Here is a 19,584-nt window from a genome sequence, read left to right as displayed (position 1 = left end):
AGCAGATACACAGTACTGCAGTCATTTAGTCTCCATGAATACTGTCAGAATACTGATGGGATATTGGTTGTGCACAGTGGTTTTATTGTATTTGTCCTTCTGAAAATGTTTTTGTTTGACTTTTCAAGGTAAAAACTGCTCTACACCTGTTATTGAATGTGCGTCAGGGGATAGAACAAAATGCAAAAATGGTGGCACCTGTTATATCTTTGCCGGAGTGGTTCACTGCACTTGTCCACCAGGTAAAGTCTGTCTCCTTATCATATACTGTAAACTACAGGTTACTCTGAGAAACAAGGTCCTACCTAGAACCAGAAATGCTGCTGACTGGCCCCTGTAGAAATCCTTCTGGTTCTTTTTTAAAACCCTTTCTTCAGAAGGACTTCCTTTGTTCCATCTACAACCTCGTATCCCTCTAACCCATTAGAACCATTTTCTCTGAAGTAGGTACCAAAAGACCTGCATCTGGGTGATTTAATCCTGTTGATATATCGTTATCTGGCTCTGCTGAAGTTACATTAAACCACAAAACACCTAGTTTAAAATGTCCTGCAACAGCGTGGTCAAATTAAGATCTTATATCTGAAATCCATTGAAGTCAAATTAGTATTATGCCTCCATCTTTGTACACAATCATTGTTAAGCAATTTATTCATTAAGACCCTCCGGTTGTTTTTGTTGTTTATTCTACAATAATCCCTTTTTTTAAATCGGTAGTAAAAGGCTGCGTCCTAAATGGCCCCATGTGGCTCTGGTCAAAAGTAGTCTAGGGAATAGGGTGTCATTTGGGACGCCGGCAAAGAGGCTATGTTATTGTTATTGATTACTCTGTGTGCACTCTGTTATTACCAAACCAAACCTAATTTAAATAACATCCACTGGATCATAATAGAGAGTAGTCGACCAAAGCTATGCATTACTTGAATGAGTGTCTAATTATAATTGTAGGAAAACACAAACACCCCTCAATACCTAAATGTAGGTTGGTGGTTGGACTATATTTACAAATCCTATTTCCTAGTTTTTCCACTGTCTAAGGGCCTATATTTCCTAGTGTTTCCACTGTCTAAGGGCCTCTATTTCCTAGTATTTCCACTGTCTAAGGGCCCCTATCAAATCCTATTTCCTAGTACAGAATTTCCACTGTCTGATGGTCTCTATCAAATCCTATTTCCACTGTCTAAGGCACTCTATCAAATCCTATTTCCACTGTCTAAGTGTCTCTATCAAATCCTATTTCCACTGTCTAAGGGCCCCTATCAAATCCTATTTCCACTGTCTGATGGTCTCTATCAAATCCTATTTCCACTGTCTGAGGGCCCCTATCAAATCCTATTTCCTAGTACAGAATTTCCACTGTCTGAGGGACTCTATCAAATCCTATTTCCACTGTCTGATGGTCTCTATCAAATCCTATTTCCACTGTCTAAGGGACTCTATCAAATCCTATTTCCACTGTCTAAGGGTCTCTATTAAATCCCATTGCCACTGTCTAAGGGTCTCTATCAAATCCTATTTCCACTGTCTGAGGGTCTCTATCAAATCCTATTTCCACTGTCTAAGGGACCCTATCAAATCCTATTTCCTAGTATTTACACTGCCTAAGGGCCTCTATCTAACTAAGAAAAACATAACATATGTAAAGAAGAAATCATAAAAGAAAAACGTCTTACAATGACAGGATCATGTTGAGAAATGACAATCCAAGCCTCTGTGTCAGAAGGGGTGTGGGTAGAAGAATAGAACACAGAACACAGCTGCTATTCAACACACAGACATCAATCAGCTCTTTGATCCAAACCCCAATGCATACAGGATGGGGAGCCGATGACTGCTCTGCACCCGTGAACCAGTGTGTGTTGAATCCCTGTGACCCGGAGGGGACCCTGTTCTGTGAAGAGCTGCCGAACGGCTTCAAATGCGTCTGCCAACACGGGTACATGGGGCGGCTGTGCAAAATCCCCATAGGTCACTGCGTCGATGGGCTGTGTCATCACGGATCAAAGTGTGTGGATCTACCGAGAGGATTCAAGTGCCATTGTTTACCCGGTAAGCTAATCACCAGGAACAAAGAAACAGGGCATGTGATTTTAATGGGGTGTTTGTGCGTGCTTGGCCTGTGCGTTGCCCTGTAAGACATTGGCTCCTAGTTACTGAAACCTGTGGTAATGTTTATATTTATTTCAGGGTCTTGTCCCTGCATTTAGGATGACTGAATACTAAAATGAGAAATATGAATGCAGTGTTTCCTAAACCTCTCCTCCAGTACCTCCGGCTGCCCCACTTATTTCCTACTGAAATAAGAACACCTGATTGAATTGATAACATTAGTAGTTGACCAATTGAATCAGGTGTGTTAGTGAGTCAAGTTAACCAGTTGATGGGAGCCAATAACAAGGTGTGTTATTATGTTAACCATTTCATCAGAGCCAATGAAAAGTTTTGTTAGTGGGTTAGGGAGCCAATAGCATCCCAGAGCGATGAGTAATGTTTGATAAAGAGGTGTTTGGAATTGGGATAAAGTCACTCTGTGAATTGCCAGTATAACATTCTTGGATTTTAACAAAAAAAAAAAAACATTCTTACGTTCTCAAAATGATTCCCTCATAATTCCAGCCCTTAATTCAGAGGGTCTCATTCGTCTCTTCTTCATTCAGGTTTAACGGGACAATTCTGCGAGGTGAACATAGATGACTGTGACGAGAAGCCGTGCGGTGTTCTAAGTATTTGCAAAGACACCGTCAACGGCTACAATTGTTTCTGTGCACCTGGATTCATTGGTGAGTAGCTACGTTATCAACAGGGGATGTCAGGGCAATTTCCCCTTTGCTCGTAATTCCATCGACGTTTGGTCTTTTGGTGTCAAAGACCTTGAGCCTCCATATGTAGGTTGGTATTGTTAAACACTTATTTACCTTCGAGATGGGATGTCATACAGCAGTTCCATTACACTCTTCTCTCAGTATCATTCAGTGCCTCTTCTCTCAGTATCGTACAGTTCCTCTTCTCTCAGTATCGTACAGTTCCTCTTCTCTCACTATCATTCAGTGCCTCTTCTCTCACTATCATTCAGTGCCTCTTCTCTCACTATCATTCAGTGCCTCTTCTCTCAGTATCATTCAGTTCCTCTTCTCTCAGTATCATTCAGTTCCTCTTCTCTCAGTATCATTCAGTTCCTCTTCTCTCAGTATCATTCAGTTCCTCTTCTCTCAGTATCATTCAGTTCCTCTTCTCTCAGTATCGTTCAGTTCCTCTTCTCTCAGTATCATTCAGTTCCTCTTCTCTCAGTATCATTCAGTTCCTCTTCTCTCAGTATCATTCAGTTCCTCTTCTCTCAGTATCATTCAGTTCCTCTTCTCTCAGTATCGTACAGTTCCTCTTCTCTCAGTATCATTCAGTTCCTCTTCTCTCAGTATCATTCAGTTCCTCTTCTCTCCGTATCATTCAGTTCCTCTTCTCTCAGTATCGTTCAGTTCCTCTTCTCTCAGTATCATTCAGTTCCTCTTCTCTCAGTATCATTCAGTTCCTCTTCTCTCCGTATCATTCAGTTCCTCTTCTCTCAGTATCATTCAGTGCCTCTTCTCTCAGTATCGTTCAGTTCCTCTTCTCTCAGTATCATTCAGTTCCTCTTCTCTCAGTATCGTTCAGTTCCTCTTCTCTCAGTATCGTACAGTTCCTCTTCTCTCAGTATCATTCAGTTCCTCTTCTCTCAGTATCGTACAGTTCCTCTTCTCTCAGTATCGTACAGTTCCTCTTCTCTCAGTATCGTTCAGTTCCTCTTCTCTCAGTATCGTACAGTTCCTCTTCTCTCAGTATCGTACAGTTCCTCTTCTCTCAGTATCATTCAGTTCCTCTTCTCTCAGTATCATTCAGTTCCTCTTCTCTCAGTATCGTACAGTTCCTCTTCTCTCAGTATCATTCAGTTCCTCTTCTCTCAGTATCGTTCAGTTCCTCTTCTCTCAGTATCGTACAGTTCCTCTTCTCTCAGTATCATTCAGTTCCTCTTCTCTCAGTATCATTCAGTTCCTCTTCTCTCAGTATCATTCAGTTCCTCTTCTCTCAGTATCATTCAGTTCCTCTTCTCTCAGTATCATTCAGTTCCTCTTCTCTCAGTATCGTACAGTTCCTCTTCTCTCAGTATCGTTCAGTTCCTCTTCTCTCAGTATCGTACAGTTCCTCTTCTCTCAGTATCGTTCAGTTCCTCTTCTCTCAGTATCGTACAGTTCCTCTTCTCTCAGTATCGTACAGTTCCTCTTCTCTCAGTATCATTCAGTTCCTCTTCTCTCAGTATCGTACAGTTCCATAACACACTTCTCTTTGACACGGCACATGTCCCCCCTACCTCTCTCCACTTCCACTTCCCCCTACCTATCCTCCCTTCCTCTCCCCGTTCTTCTCCTCATTCCTTAAGGAAGCTTATTTTATTAAAGGGGGCCTGTTATTATGTGTCAATGTGTATGTCTGCGTGGAGTGTGTGTGTGAGTGAGTGTGTCTGTGTGTGTGCAGAGTGTGTGCGTGCGTCGGTATGTACAGTCGTGGCAAAGTTTTGAGAATGACACAAATATTAATTTCCACAAAGTTTGCTGCTTCAGTGTCTTTAGATGTTTCTATTGAATACTGAAGTATAATTACAAGCATTTCATAAGTGTCAAAGGCTTTTATTGACAATTACATGAAGTTGATGCAAAGAGTCAATATTGGCAGTGTTGACCCTTCTTTTTCAAGACCTCTGCAATCTGCCCTGGCATGCTGTCAATTAACTTCTGGGCCACATCCTGACTGATGGCAGCCCATTCTTGCATAATCAATGCTTGGAGTTTGTCCGAATTTGTGGGTTTTTGTTTGTCCACCTGCCTCTTGAGGATTGACCACAAATTCTCAATGGGATTAAGGTCTGGAGAGTTTCCTGGCCATGGACCCAAAATATTGATGTTTTGTTTCCCGAGCCACTTAGTTATCACTTTTGCCTTATGGCAAGGTGCTCCATCATGCTGGAAAAGGCATTGTTCGTTACCAACCTGTTCCTGGATGGTTGGGAGAAGTTGCTTTCTGAGGATGTGTTGGTACCATTCTTTATTCATGGCTGTGTTCTTAGGCAAAATTTTGAGTGAGCCCACTCCCTTGGCTGAGAAGCAACCCCACACATGAATGGTCTCAGGATGCTTTACTGTTGGCATGACACAGGATTGATGGTAGCGCTCACCTTGTCTTCTCCGGACAAGCTTTTTTTCCGGATGCCCCAAACAATCGGAAAGGGGATTCATCAGAGAAAATGACTTTACCCCAGTCCTCAGCAGTCCAATCCCTGTACCTTTTGCAGAATATCAGTCTGTCCCTGATGTTTTTCCTGGAGAGAAGTGGCTTCTTTGCTGCCCTTCTTGACACCAGGCCATCCTCCTAAAGTCTTCGACTCACTGTGCATGCAGATGCACTCACACCTGCCTGCTGCCATTCCTGAGCAAGCTCAGTACTGGTAGTGCCCCGATCCCGCAGCTGAATCAACTTTAGGAGACGGTCCTGGCGCTTGCTGGACTTTCTTGGGTGCCCTGAAGCCTTCTTCACAACAATTGAACCGCTCTCCTTGAAGTTCTTGATGATCCGATAAATGGTTGATTTAGGTGTAATCTTACTGGCAGCAATATCCTTGCATGTGAAGCCCTTTTTGCGCAAAGCAATGATGACGGCACGTGTTTCCTTGCAGGTAACCATGGCTGACAGAGGAGGAACAATGATTCCAAGCACCACCCTCCTTTTGAAGCTTCCAGTCTGTTATTTGAAACTCATTCAGCATGACAGAGTGATCTCCAGCCTTGTCCTCGTCAACACTCACACCTGTGTTAACGAGAGAATCACTGACATGATGTCAGCTGGTCCTTTTGTGGCAGGGCTGAAATGCAGTGGAAATGTTTTTTGGGGATTCAGTTAATTTGCATGGCAAAGAGGGACGTTGCAATTAATTGTAATTCATCTGATCACTCTTCATAACATTCTGGAGTATATGCAAATTGCCAACATACAAACTGAGGCAGCAGACTTTGTGAAAATTAATATTTGTGTCATTCTCAAAACTTTTGGCCACGACTGTAGACTATGCATGTGTTGACCTTCATGCAGTGAACCTCTCCTGTCTTTCCAGGTTATAACTGTGAGGTGGAGGTAAACGAGTGTCTGAGCCAGCCCTGCCACAACGGAGCTTCCTGCTCTGATGAGCTCAACGCATTCAGCTGCTTATGCCCAATCGGAGTCACAGGTACACACACACCACACAACTCACACCACACACACACACACACCACAACACAACACAACACACACACACACACTCACACCACACAACTCACACCACACAACTCACACCACACAACTCACACAACACACACCACACAACTCACACACACACCACACAACTCACACACACACAACACACACACCACACACACACCACACACACGTACATTTGTGCTCTACCCCTTATGGTTGTTGTCATGACAAACATATAATATGTGACATCACAGGACGTTGACTGTAGGAGTTGACAAGGCAGCACAAATAGATCTGGGACCAAAACATCATCAATACTTAAACCCCTTATAAATCATTTTAAATACCTTATCTTAAAGTATGTTTCTAAGATGTAAGATATAGAACAGGGCTCTCCAACCCTGTTCTTGGAGAGAAGCCCTCCTGTAGGTTTTCACTCCAACCCTGTTCCTGGAGAGATACCCTCCTGTAGGTTTTAACTCCAAACCTGTTCCTGGAGAGATACCCTCCTGTAGGTTTACACTCCAAACCTGTTCCTGGAGAGAAACCCTCCTGTAGGTTTTAACTCCAACCCTGTTCCTGGAGAGAAACCCTCCTGTAGGTTTTAACTCCAAACCTGTTCCTGGAGAGAAACCCTCCTGTAGGTTTTAACTCCAACCCTGTTCCTGGAGAGAAACCCTCCTGTAGGTTTTAACTCCAAACCTGTTCCTGGAGAGAAACCCTCCTGTAGGTTTACACTCCAAACCTGTTCCTGGAGAGAAACCCTCCTGTAGGTTTTAACTCCAAACCTGTTCCTGGAGAGAAACCCTCCTGTAGGTTTTAACTCAAACCCTGTTCCTGGTGAGATACCCTCCTGTAGGTTAAATCCAACCCTGTTCCTGGAGAGAAACCCTCCTGTAGGTTTTAACTCCAACCCTGTTCCTGGAGAGAAACCCTCCTGTAGGTTAACTCCAACCCTGTTCCTGGAGAGAAACCCTCCTGTAGGTTTTCCCTCCAACCCTGTTCCTGGAGAGAGACCCTCCTGTAGGTTTTAACTCCAACCCTGTTCCTGGAGAGATACCCTCCTGTAGGTTTTAACTCCAACCCTGTTCCTGGAGAGATACTTTATGACAAAAAAATACGTATAACGTTTGTCTCTAAATTAACTAACATATTCCTCTCAATTGTACATTTTTTGCTTGACTCGTTATGACATTATAACAACTTACATCTGGTTCCACCGTAACGTTTTGTCAGCCATCTTTGTTGAAGAACGACACAAGGCAAGGGTGGCTCGCGTCAAAATTCGTCATTTGAACCACTCGATATGATTGGTAATATAAAAACCTTGGGACCCAAATGCAAAATGAGTGCAATGAAGCCGTGTCTGAAGCAATGAAGCTGTGACGCTGGGTACCTCTATGTCCCGCGAGGCAAGTTTGCAACTTTTAAAGGAGGAACCACTGTACCCTCCTTTGGGAGGCTGTATATGATGTAATGCACTATGTACAGTTGAAGTCTTAAGTTTTACATCCACTTAGTTTGGAGTCATTAAAACTCGTTTTTCAACCACTACACACATTTCTTGTTAACAAACTATAGTTTTGGCAAGTCGGTTAGGACATCTACTTTGTGCATGACACAAGTAATTTTTCCAAAAATTGTTTACAGACAGATTATTTCACATATAATTCACTGTATCACAATTCCAGTGCGTCAGAAGATTTTATACACTAAGTTGACTGTGCCTTTAAACAGCTTGGAAAATTCCAGAAAATTATGTCATGGCTTTAGAAGCTTCTGATAAGCTAATTGAAATAATTTGAGTCAATTGGAGGTATACCTGTGGATAAATTTCAAGGCCTACCTTCAAACTCAGTGCCACTTTGCTTGACATCATGGGAAAATCAAAAGAAATCAGCCAAGACCTCAGAAAAGATTTGTAGACCTCCACAAGTCTGGTTCAACCTCAGGAGCAATTTCCAAACGCCTGAAGGTACCACTTTCATCTGTACAAACAATAGTACGCAAGTACAAACACCATGGGACCACGCAGCAAATCAAATCAAATTTTATTTGTCACATACACATGGTTAGCAGATGTTAATGCGAGCGTAGCGAAATGCTTGTGCTTCTAGTTCCGACAATGCAGTAATTGGTTTCTCTAATGATTGCCTCGCCTGGTTCACCAACTACTTCTCTGATCGAGTTCAGTGTGTCAAATCGGAGGGTCTGTTGTCCGGGCCTCTGGCAGTCTCTATGGGGGTGCCACAGGGTTCAATTCTTGGACCGACTCTCTTCTCTGTTTACATCAATGATGTCGCTCTTGCTGCTGGTGATTCTCTGATCCACCTCTACGCAGACGACACTATTCTGTATACTTCTGGCCCTTCTTTTGACACTGTGTTAACAACCCTCCAGGCGAGCTTCAATGCCATACAACTCTCCTTCCGTGGCCTCCAACTGCTCTTAAATACAAGTAAAACCAAATGCATGCTCTTCAACTGATCGCTGCCTGCTCCTGCCCGCCTGTCCAACATCACTACTTTGGACGGCTCTGACTTAGAATATGTGGACAACTACAAATACCTAGGTGTCTGGTTAGACTGTAAACTCTCCTTCCAGACTCACATCAAACATCTCCAATCCAAAGTCAAATCTAGAATTGGCTTCCTATTCCGCAACAAAGCATCCTTTACTCATGCTGCCAAACATACCCTTGTAAAACTGACCATCCTACCAATCCTCGACTTCGGTGATGTCATTTACAAAATAGCCTCCAAAACCCTACTCAATAAATTGGATGCAGTCTATCACAGTGCCATCCGTTTTGTCACCAAAGCCCCATATACTACCCACCACTGCGACCTGTACACTCTCGTTGGCTGGCCCTCGCTTCATACTCGTCGCCAAACCCACTGGTTCCAGGTCATCTACAAGACCCTGCTAGTTAAAGTCCCCCCTTATCTCAGCTCGCTGGTCACCATAGCAGCACCTACCTGTAGCACGCGCTCCAGCAGGTATATCTCTCTAGTCACCCCCAAAACCAATTCTTCCTTTGGACGCCTCTCCTTCCAGTTCTCTGCTGCCAATGACTGGAACGAACTACAAAAATCTCTGAAACTGGAAACACCTATCTCCCTCACTAGCTTTAAGCACCAGCTGTCAGAGCAGCTCATAGATTACTGCACCTGTACATAACCCATCTACAATTTAGCCCAAACAACTACCTCTTTACCTACTGTATTTATTTATTAATTTATTTTGCTCCTTTGCACCCCATTATTTCTGTCTCTACTTTGCACTTTCTTCCACTGCAAACCAACCATTCCAGTGTTTTTTTTAGTTTTTATTTTACTTGCTGTGTTGTACTCACTTCGCCTCCATGGCCTTTTTATATTTTTATTTATTTATACATATATCTGTTTGCCTTCACCTCCCTTATCTCACCTCACTTGCTCACATTGTATATAGACTTATTTTTTTCACTGTATTATTGACTATATGTTTGTTTTACTCCATGTGTAACTATGTGTTGTTGTATGTGTCGAACTGCTTTGCTTTATCTTGGCCAGGTCGCAATTGTAAATGAGAACGTGTTCTCAATTTGCCTACCTGGTTAAATAAAGGTTAAATAAAATAAATAAATAAAAAATAACCAACAAGTAATCTAACCTAACAATTCCACAACTACTACCTTATACACACAAGTGTAAAGGGATAAAGAATATGTACATAAAGATATATGAATGAGTGATGGTACAGAACGGCATAGGCAAGATGCAGTAGATGGTATAGAGTACAGTATATACATATGAGATGAGTAATGTAGGGTATGTAAACATTATATTAAGTGGCATTGTTTAAAGTGGCTAGTGGTAAATTTTTACATAATTTCCATCAATTCCCATTATTAAAGTGGCTGGAGTTGAGTCAGTATGTTGGCAGCGGCCACTAAATGTTAGTGGTGGCTGTTTAACAGTCTGATGGCCTTGAGATAGAAGCTGTTTTTCAGTCTCTCGGTTCCTGATTTGATGCACCTGTACTGACCTCGCCTTCTGGATGATAGCGGGGTGAACAGGCAGTGGCTTGGGTGGTTGTTGTCCTTGATGATCTTTATGGCCTTCCTGTGACATCGGGTGGTGTAGGTGTCCTGGAGGGCAGGTAGTTTGCCCCCGGTGATGCGTTGTGCAGACCTCACTACCCTCTGGAGAGCCTTACGGTTGTGGGCGGAGCAGTTGCCGTACCAGGCGGTAATACAGCCCGACAGGATGCTCTCGATTGTGCATCTGTAAAAGTTTGTGAGTGCTTTTGGTGACAAGCCGAATTTCTTCAGCCTCCTGAGGTTGAAGAGGCGCTGCTGCGCCTTCTTCACAACGCTGTCTGTGTGGGTGGACCAATTCAGTTTGTCCGTGATGTGTACACCGAGGAATTTAAAACTTTCCACCTTCTCCACTACTGTCCCATCGATGTGGATAGGGGGGTGCTCCCTCTGCTGTTTCCTGAAGTCCACAATCATCTCCTTTGTTTTGTTGACGTGAGTGTGAGGTTATTTTCCTGACACCACACTCCGAGGGCCCTCACCTCCTCCCTGTAGGCCGTCTCGTCGTTGTTGGTAATCAAGCCTACCACTGTAGCGTCGTCCGCAAACTTGATGATTGAGTTGGAGGCGTGCATGGCCACGCAGTCGTGGGTGAACAGGGAGTACAGGAGAGGGCTCAGAACGCACCCTTGTGGGGCCCCATTGTTGAGGATCAGCGGGGTGGAGATGTTGTTACCTACCCTCACCACCTGGGGGCGGCCCGTCAGGAAGTCCAGGACCCAGTTGCACAGGGCGGTGTCGAGACCCAGGGTCTCGAGCTTGATGACGAGTTTGGAGGGTACTATGGTGTTAAATGCTGAGCTGTAGTCGATGAACAGCATTCTCACATAGGTATTCCTCTTGTCCAGATGGGTTAGGGCAGTGTGCAGTGTGGTTGCGATTGCGTCGTCTGTGGACCTATTGGGTCGGTAAGCAAATTGGAGTGGGTCTAGGGTGTCCGGTAGGGTGGAGGTGATATGGTCCTTGAATAGTCTCTCAATGCACTTCATGATGACGGAAGTGAGAGCTATGGGGCGGTAGTCGTTTAGCTCAGTTACCTTAGCTTTCTTGGGAACAGGAACCAATGGTGGCTCTCTTGAAGCATGTGGGAACAGCAGACTGGGATAAGGATTGATTGAATATGTCCGTAAACACACCAGCCAGCTGGTCTGCGCATGCTCTGAGGACGCGGCTTGAAATGCCGTCTGGGCCTGCAGCCCTGCGAGGGTTAACACGTTTAAATGTTTTACTCACCTCGGCTGCAGTGAAGGAGAGCCCGCAGGTTTTGGTAGCGGGCCGTGTCAGTGGCACTGTATTGTCCTCAAAGCGAGCAAAAAAGTTATTTAGCCTGTCTGGGAGCAAGACATCCTGGTCCGCGACGGGGCTGGTTTTCTTTTTGTAATCCGTGATTGACTGTAGACCCTGCCACATCATACCACTCAGGAAGGAGACACATTCTGTCTTCTAGAGATGAAAGTACTTTGCTGCAAAAAGTGCAAATAAATCCCAGGACAACAGCAAAGGACCTTGTGAAGATGCTGTAGGAAACAGGTACAAAAGTATCTATGTCCACAGTAAAACGACTCCTATCTCGACATAACCTTTAAGGACACTCAGCAAGGAAAGAGCCACTGCTCCAAAACCGCCATTAAAAAAAACAGACTGCTGTTTGCAACTGCACATGTGGACAAAGATCGTACTTTTTGGAGAAATGTCCTCTGGTCTGATGAAACATAAAAAGAACTGTTTGGCCATAATGACCATCGTTATGTTTGGAGGAAAAAGTGGGATGCTTGCAAGCTGAAGAACAACATCCCAACCGTGAAGCATGGGGATGGCAGCATCAAGTTGTGAGGGTGCTTTGCTGCAGGAGGGACTGGTGCACTTCACAAAATAGATGGCATCATGAGGCAGGAACATTATGTGGATATATTGAAGCAACATCTCAAGACATCAGTCAGGAAGTTATAGCTTGGTCACAAAGGGGTCTTCGAAATGGACATGACCCCAAGCATACTTCCAAAGTTGTGGCAAAATGTCTTAAGGACAACAAAGTCAAGGTATTGGAGTGGCCATCACAAAGCCCTGACCTCAATCCTATTGAAAATTTGTGGGCAGAACTGAAAATGCGTGTGCCGAGCAAGGAGGCCTAAACACCTGACTTAGTTACACCAGCTCTGTCAGGAGGAATGGGCCAAAATTCACCCAACTTATTGTGGGAACACAACACTAGTTGTGATCACGTAGCAGTTCAATAACAGAAACACCACCAACACCTTTGTTGAGGTCTGTTTTACGACGTGAAGTCAAGCAAAGTAAATTAAAGCAATATAACTTGACAGCCTATAGCAATCCACTGTGTAATTAGCTATGCTAATATTCCTATATGCATGTAAATTAATGCTGTCCTGTGCGAGAGGTGTACAACCATTATAACTATGTCAATGTTCATTATGTTCAATACACTGGGCCTGCGTCTCAAATGGCACCCTATTCCCTTATAGTGCATTATGTTTGACCAGAGACCCGGTAAGCTTATCACTGCTCTGGTTAAAGTAGTGCACTATAAGGGAATAGGGTGCCATTTGGGACTGTGCTGGGTCATGTAAGGTCATATTGAAAACATAAGGGATCATTTATCCAATGTCAGACGAGAGGTCTCTCTATTTCTCAGTTCATTTCAATCTGAATTGTTAGGAAATTGTCTGAGTTAACTTGATGAATATATGCAAATCAAGGGATCCATATTTTAGTAACCCGTCTTGAACTGAGTTTCTCTCTTTTAGTTTTAGTTCAGAAGGTGGATAGCTCGGAGGCTTTTAAGATTTCACTTGAAAAGGCGATTCTTTTTAACACTTGGTTTATAATTGGTAGGAATGGGAATGTTCATGAAACTGTTCCTATCTCTTTCATTTTGTCTTTCCCTACAGGTGACTACTGTGAAATCAACATTGATGAGTGTCTGTCAGGGCCATGCCGACACAATAGCACGTGTTTGGACCTGGCCAATGGCTATGAATGTGTCTGTCAACCCGGCTTTACTGGTCAGTGTATCTAACTTACTGAATTTTACTTCATTAGTGCATACTGAACTAAACAAGCATTGACAATATAACCTACTGAATATGAATCCTGTAGCTTTATCTTAGCAAACTATAGTAGGCTCTTCACTCTAATCCGCATTGCCATATTCGTGCTCTACCATAGCCTCACTGGTAGATGCTTCCAGTTTTCACCAAGAAAATCCTTCACACAGAAGTTTGTGTCTGTGGGCGGTATAGTCTACAAACAAAGATGTCTGTGGAGTTTGATTGTTTTCCAGTGTACGTCTTCAACAACGTGCTGCTTAGGTACACTGGCAACTACAGTCTGTGTTTTGAACTCTAGTGTTGCTAGGCAGCGGTGGAACAATAGAAATAGATTCCTATGGGTGGAACACCTATGGGTGGAACACCACCACCTAGATGAAATAGATCTGCCAACCCCGGGGGAGAAGAATGAGTAAAGTGATGTTTACATGCCTGTAGTCTGGACAAAGCACATCACACGTCGGCAGCGTCCCAAACGGCACCCTGTTCCCTACATAGTGCTGGACCCTGGTAGTGCGCCGTATAAGGAATAGGATACCATTTGGGATGCAGTCATTGTGGTGTTCTCTGACTAACTGATGAGGAGTGAAGACAGAAGATACACAGTTAGTTACTGTTCCATGATCTCATTAGATCCTGTTTCCTGTGTCCGACCGAAGAGGTTATTAACTGTCCTGGGATGCGTCCCAAATGGCACCTTGATCCCTTCATAGTGCACTGCTTTTGGACCCATATGCCTCTGGTCAAAAGTAGTGCACTTTATATGGAATAGGGTGCCATTTGGGACGCAGACCTGCTACTAGTCTCACTGACCCCTAAAAACATGACTGATTTATTTGTTTATGTTGTTGTTTGTATCAAAGGCGCTGGGTGTGAGTTCGACATTGACGAGTGTGCCTCTTCTCCCTGCAAGAACGGAGCCACTTGCATTGACCAGCCTGGCAATTACCACTGTCAGTGTGTGGCTCCATTCAAAGGTAATGAACACTGAGAGGGAGTGTGTGTGTGTGTATGTGTGTGTGTGTTCCTGCGTGCGTGTCACTGTGTGCATGTGTCTCCATTTGAAAGGTAATGCACACTGAGGGAATGGGGACGATCACCAAAGTTAATTAACCTCCCTGAGCGTCCCTCTCTCACCTGCCTGAACTCATTCTGCTGCAGTCTTCAGCGACATTAGTAAGGCTTCATTCTCTGGTTGTGGCGATGCTCGACAAAGAAGATGAAACCCATTGCTAATCTTCCAGGTGGTGTATCTATTTCTCATAGCCTTGGTCTCCACTAATGTTGTATAGACTTGGTCTCCACTAATGTTGTCTTAGTGTTGTATAGACTTGGTCTCCACTAATGTTGTCTTAGTGTTGTATAGACTTGGTCTCCACTAATGTTGTATTAGTGTTGTATAGACTTGGTCTCCACTAATGTTGTCTTAGTGTTGTATAGACTTGGTCTCCACTAATGTTGTATAGACTTGGTCTCCACTAATGTTGTCTTAGTGTTGTATAGACTTGGTCTCCACTAATGTTGTCTTAATGTTGTATAGACTTGGTCTCCACTAATGTTGTATTAGTGTTGTATAGACTTGGTCTCCACTAATGTTGTCTTAGTGTTGTATAGACTTGGTCTCCACTAATGTTGTCTTAGTGCTGTATGGCCTTGGTCCCCACTAATGTTGTATATCCTTGGTCTCCACTAATGTGTTGTGTCTTAGTGTTGTATATCCTTGGTCTCCACTAATGTGTTGTGTCTTAGTGCTGTATAGCCTCGGTCTCCACTAATGTGTTGTGTCTTACTGCTGTATGGCCTTGGTCTCCACTAATGTGTTGTGTATTAGTGTTGTATAGCCTTGGTCCCCACTAATGTGTTGTGTCTTAGTGTTGTATAGACTTGGTCTCCACTAATGTGTTGTGTATTAGTGCTGTATAGCCTTGGTCTCCACTAATGTATTGTGTATTAGTGCTGTATAGCCTTGGTCCCCACTAATGTGTTGTGTATTAGTGTTGTATAGACTTGGTCTCCACTAATGTTGTATAGACTTGGTCTCCACTAATGTTGTCTTAGTGCTGTATAGCCTTGGTCTCCAATAATGTGTTGTGTCTTAGTGCTGTATAGCCTTGGTCTCCACTAATGTGTTGTGTCTTAGTGCTGTATAGCCTTGGTCCCCACTAATGTGTTGTGTCTTAGTGCTGTATAGCCTTGGTCTCCACTAATGTGTTGTGTCTTAGTGCTGTATGGCCTTGGTCTCCACTAATGTGTTGAGTCTTAGTGCTGTATAGCCTTGGTCCCCACTAATGTGTTGTGTATTAGTGTTGTATAGCCTTGGTCTCCACTAATATTGTATATCCTTGGTCTCCACTAATGTGTTGTGTCTTAGTGCTGTATAGCCTTGGTCCCCACTAATGTGTTGTGTATTAGTGTTGTATAGACTTGGTCTCCACTAATGTTGTATAGACTTGGTCTCCACTAATGTTGTCTTAGTGCTGTATAGCCTTGGTCCCCACTAATGTGTTGTGTCTTAGTGCTGTATAGCCTTGGTCTCCACTAATGTGTTGTGTCTTAGTGCTGTATAGCCTTGGTCCCCACTAATGTGTTGTGTATTAGTGTTGTATAGACTTGGTCTCCACTAATGTGTTGTGTCTTAGTGCTGTATAGCCTTGGTCCCCACTAATGTGTTGTGTCTTAGTGCTGTATAGCCTTGGTCTCCACTAATGTTGTCTTAGTGCTGTATAGCCTTGGTCTCCACTAATGTGTTGTGTCTTAGTGCTGTATAGCCTTGGTCCCCACTAATGTGTTGTGTCTTAGTGCTGTATGGCCTTGGTCTCCACTAATGTGTTGAGTCTTAGTGCTGTATAGCCTTGGTCCCCACTAATGTGTTGTGTATTAGTGTTGTATAGCCTTGGTCTCCACTAATGTTGTATATCCTTGGTCTCCACTAATGTGTTGTGTCTTAGTGCTGTATAGCCTTGGTCTCCACTAATGTGTTGTGTCTTAGTGCTGTATAGCCTTGGTCCCCACTAATGTGTTGTGTCTTAGTGCTGTATGGCCTTGGTCTCCACTAATGTGTTGAGTCTTAGTGCTGTATAGCCTTGGTCCCCACTAATGTGTTGTGTATTAGTGTTGTATAGCCTTGGTCTCCCCTAATGTTGTATATCCTTGGTCTCCACTAATGTGTTGTGTCTTAGTGTTGTATAGCCTTGGTCTCCACTAATGTTGTATATCCTTGGTCTCCACTAATGTGTTGTGTATTAGTGTTGTATAGACTTGGTCTCCACTAATGTTGTATAGACTTGGTCTCCACTAATGTTGTCTTAGTGCTGTATAGCCTTGGTCCCCACTAATGTGTTGTATCTTAGTGCTGTATGGCCTTGGTCTCCACTAATGTGTTGTGTCTTAGTGCTGTATAGCCTTGGTCCCCACTAATGTGTTGTGTCTTAGTGCTGTATAGACTTGGTCTCCACTAATGTGTTGTGTCTTAGTGCTGTATAGCCTTGGTCTCCACTAATGTTGTCTTAGTGCTGTATAGCCTTGGTCTCCACTAATGTGTTGTGTCTTAGTGCTGTATAGCCTTGGTCCCCACTAATGTGTTGTGTCTTAGTGCTGTATGGCCTTGGTCTCCACTAATGTGTTGAGTCTTAGTGCTGTATAGCCTTGGTCCCCACTAATGTGTTGTGTATTAGTGTTGTATAGCCTTGGTCTCCACTAATGTTGTATATCCTTGGTCTCCACTAATGTGTTGTGTCTTAGTGCTGTATGGCCTTGGTCTCCACTAATGTGTTGAGTCTTAGTGCTGTATAGCCTTGGTCCCCACTAATGTGTTGTGTATTAGTGTTGTATAGCCTTGGTCTCCCCTAATGTTGTATATCCTTGGTCTCCACTAATGTGTTGTGTCTTAGTGTTGTATAGCCTTGGTCTCCACTAATGTTGTATATCCTTGGTCTCCACTAATGTGTTGTGTATTAGTGTTGTATAGACTTGGTCTCCACTAATGTTGTATAGACTTGGTCTCCACTAATGTTGTCTTAGTGCTGTATAGCCTTGGTCCCCACTAATGTGTTGTATCTTAGTGCTGTATGGCCTTGGTCTCCACTAATGTGTTGTGTCTTAGTGCTGTATAGCCTTGGTCCCCACTAATGTGTTGTGTCTTAGTGCTGTATAGACTTGGTCTCCACTAATGTGTTGTGTCTTAGTGCTGTATAGCCTTGGTCCCCACTAATGTGTTGTGTCTTAGTGCTGTATAGACTTGGTCTCCACTAATGTGTTGTGTATTAGTGCTGTATAGCCTTGGTCTCCACTAATGTGTTGTGTATTAGTGTTGTATGGCCTTGTTCCCCACTAATGTTGTCTGTCTTGGTGCTGTATAGCCTTAGTCAATTAGTGCCCTATAAAATCTGTTGTTTTCACCAAATTCTGTTTTGTTTGGTCTCAAAATCACACATTTTAATAGAAAAGCAACAACATTGGATGTTCTATGTCCACAGCAATGCTTAAAGGAGATTTTCACTATTTCTTTTTGATGTAAATTACATGTTGTAGAAGGTTACAGATACATTTCTTTTTAGAATGTCACCTGTTTTTGAGAAACTTACCCCAACCGCAGTTGACTTCCTGAAGCTCATTCTGAAGGTTCAGATCCAGGACGTCCACTTTGCGGCTGAGCATGTTGTTGCTCCTAGATGTTTCCACTTCGCGGCTGAGCCGTTGTTGCTCCTAGATGTTTCCACTTCGCGGCTGAGCCGTTGTTGCTCCTAGATGTTTCCACTTCGCGGCTGAGCCGTTGTTGCTCCTAGATGTTTCCACTTCGCGGCTGAGCCGTTGTTGCTCCTAGATGTTTCCACTTCGCGGCTGAGCCGTTGTTGCTCCTAGATGATTCCACTTCACGGCTGAGCCGTTGTTGCTCCTAGACGTTTCCACTTCACAATAACAGCACTTACAGTTGACTGGGGCAGCTCTAGCAGGGCAGAAATTGACGAAGTGACTTGTTTGAAAAGAGGCATCCTATAACGGTGCCACGTTGAAAGTCACTGAGCCTTTCAGTAAGGCCATTCTACTGCCAATATTTGTCTATAGAGATTTCATAGCTGTGTGCTTGATTTTATACACCTGTGGCTGAAACAGCTGAATCCACTCATTTGACGGGCTGTCTACTTACCTCTGGCCATGTAGTGTAGGTTGTGGTGCCATAGCAACAGTTGTGTGTGTGTGTGTGATGTATGGAAAAAGACTGTTTCAATCTTGACAAAAGGCAATATTTTATTGCCATGTCTCCTGTGGACAACACGCTACACACTCACTCACACACACTGACACTCCAACACACACACACACACATTTGCTCACACACATAAAACACGCACACTCACATACAATCATCATATATGATGCTGCTACTCTGTTTATCATATATCCTGATGCCCAGTCATCTTACCCGTATACAGTACAAGTCAAAAGTTTGGACACACCTACTCATTCTAGGGTTTTTCTTTATTTTGACTATTTTCAACATTGTAGAATAATAGTGAAGACATCAAAACTATGAAATAACACATATGGAATCATGTAGCAACCAAAAAAGTGTTAAACAAATTAAAATATATTTTAGATTCTTCAAATTAAACACCCTTGATGACAGCTTTGCACACGCTTGGCATTCTCTCAACCAGCTTCATGAGATAGTCACCTGGAATGCATTTCAATTAACAGGTGTGCCTTGTTAAAAATGTATTTGTGGAATTTGAGCCAATCAGTTGTGTTGTGACAAGGTAGGGGTGGTATACAGAAGATATCCCTATTTGGTAATAACAGTTCAAATTATGGCAAGAACAGCTCAAATAAGAAAAGCGCAATGGACATTAGACCAGTGGAAATCTGTCCTTTTTAATTTTTAAATCTTTGGTTCCAACCGCAGTTTCTTTGTAAGACGCAGAGTAGGTGAACGGATGATCTTCGCATGTGTTGTTCCCACCGTGAAGTATGGAGGAGGAGGTGTGATGGTGTGGGGGTGCTTTGCTTGTGCTTTGCTTTGCAGCATGGCTACCACAGCATTCTGCATCGATACGTCATCCCATCTGGTTCGCGCTTAGTGGAACTATCATTTGTTTTTCAACAGGACAACGACCCAAAACACACCTCCAGGCTGTGTAAGGGCTATTTGACCAAGGAGAGTGATGGAGTGCTGCA

General features: G+C 43.4%; 1 protein-coding gene across 1 annotated transcript in view; it reads left to right on the top strand.

The window, feature by feature from the left end:
- Window positions 1-141: 141 nt before the first annotated feature.
- LOC129847971 (protein eyes shut homolog) overlaps window positions 142-19,584 on the top strand; it is a gene marked incomplete at its 3' end in the record, with an annotated part of 37,130 nt that continues 17,687 nt past the window's right edge. The window contains exons 1-6 of the mRNA XM_055915552.1: window positions 142-242; window positions 1,816-2,049; window positions 2,658-2,780; window positions 6,137-6,250; window positions 13,252-13,365; window positions 14,274-14,387. Of these exons, the coding sequence (XP_055771527.1) occupies window positions 1,941-2,049; window positions 2,658-2,780; window positions 6,137-6,250; window positions 13,252-13,365; window positions 14,274-14,387 (574 nt within the window). The remainder of the gene's footprint in view (window positions 243-1,815; window positions 2,050-2,657; window positions 2,781-6,136; window positions 6,251-13,251; window positions 13,366-14,273; window positions 14,388-19,584) is intronic.

Source organism: Salvelinus fontinalis, unplaced genomic scaffold, assembly GCF_029448725.1.
Source record: "Salvelinus fontinalis isolate EN_2023a unplaced genomic scaffold, ASM2944872v1 scaffold_0982, whole genome shotgun sequence".
Taxonomy (NCBI): Eukaryota; Metazoa; Chordata; class Actinopteri; order Salmoniformes; family Salmonidae; genus Salvelinus; species Salvelinus fontinalis.
This window is presented reverse-complemented; position numbering and strand designations above follow the sequence as displayed.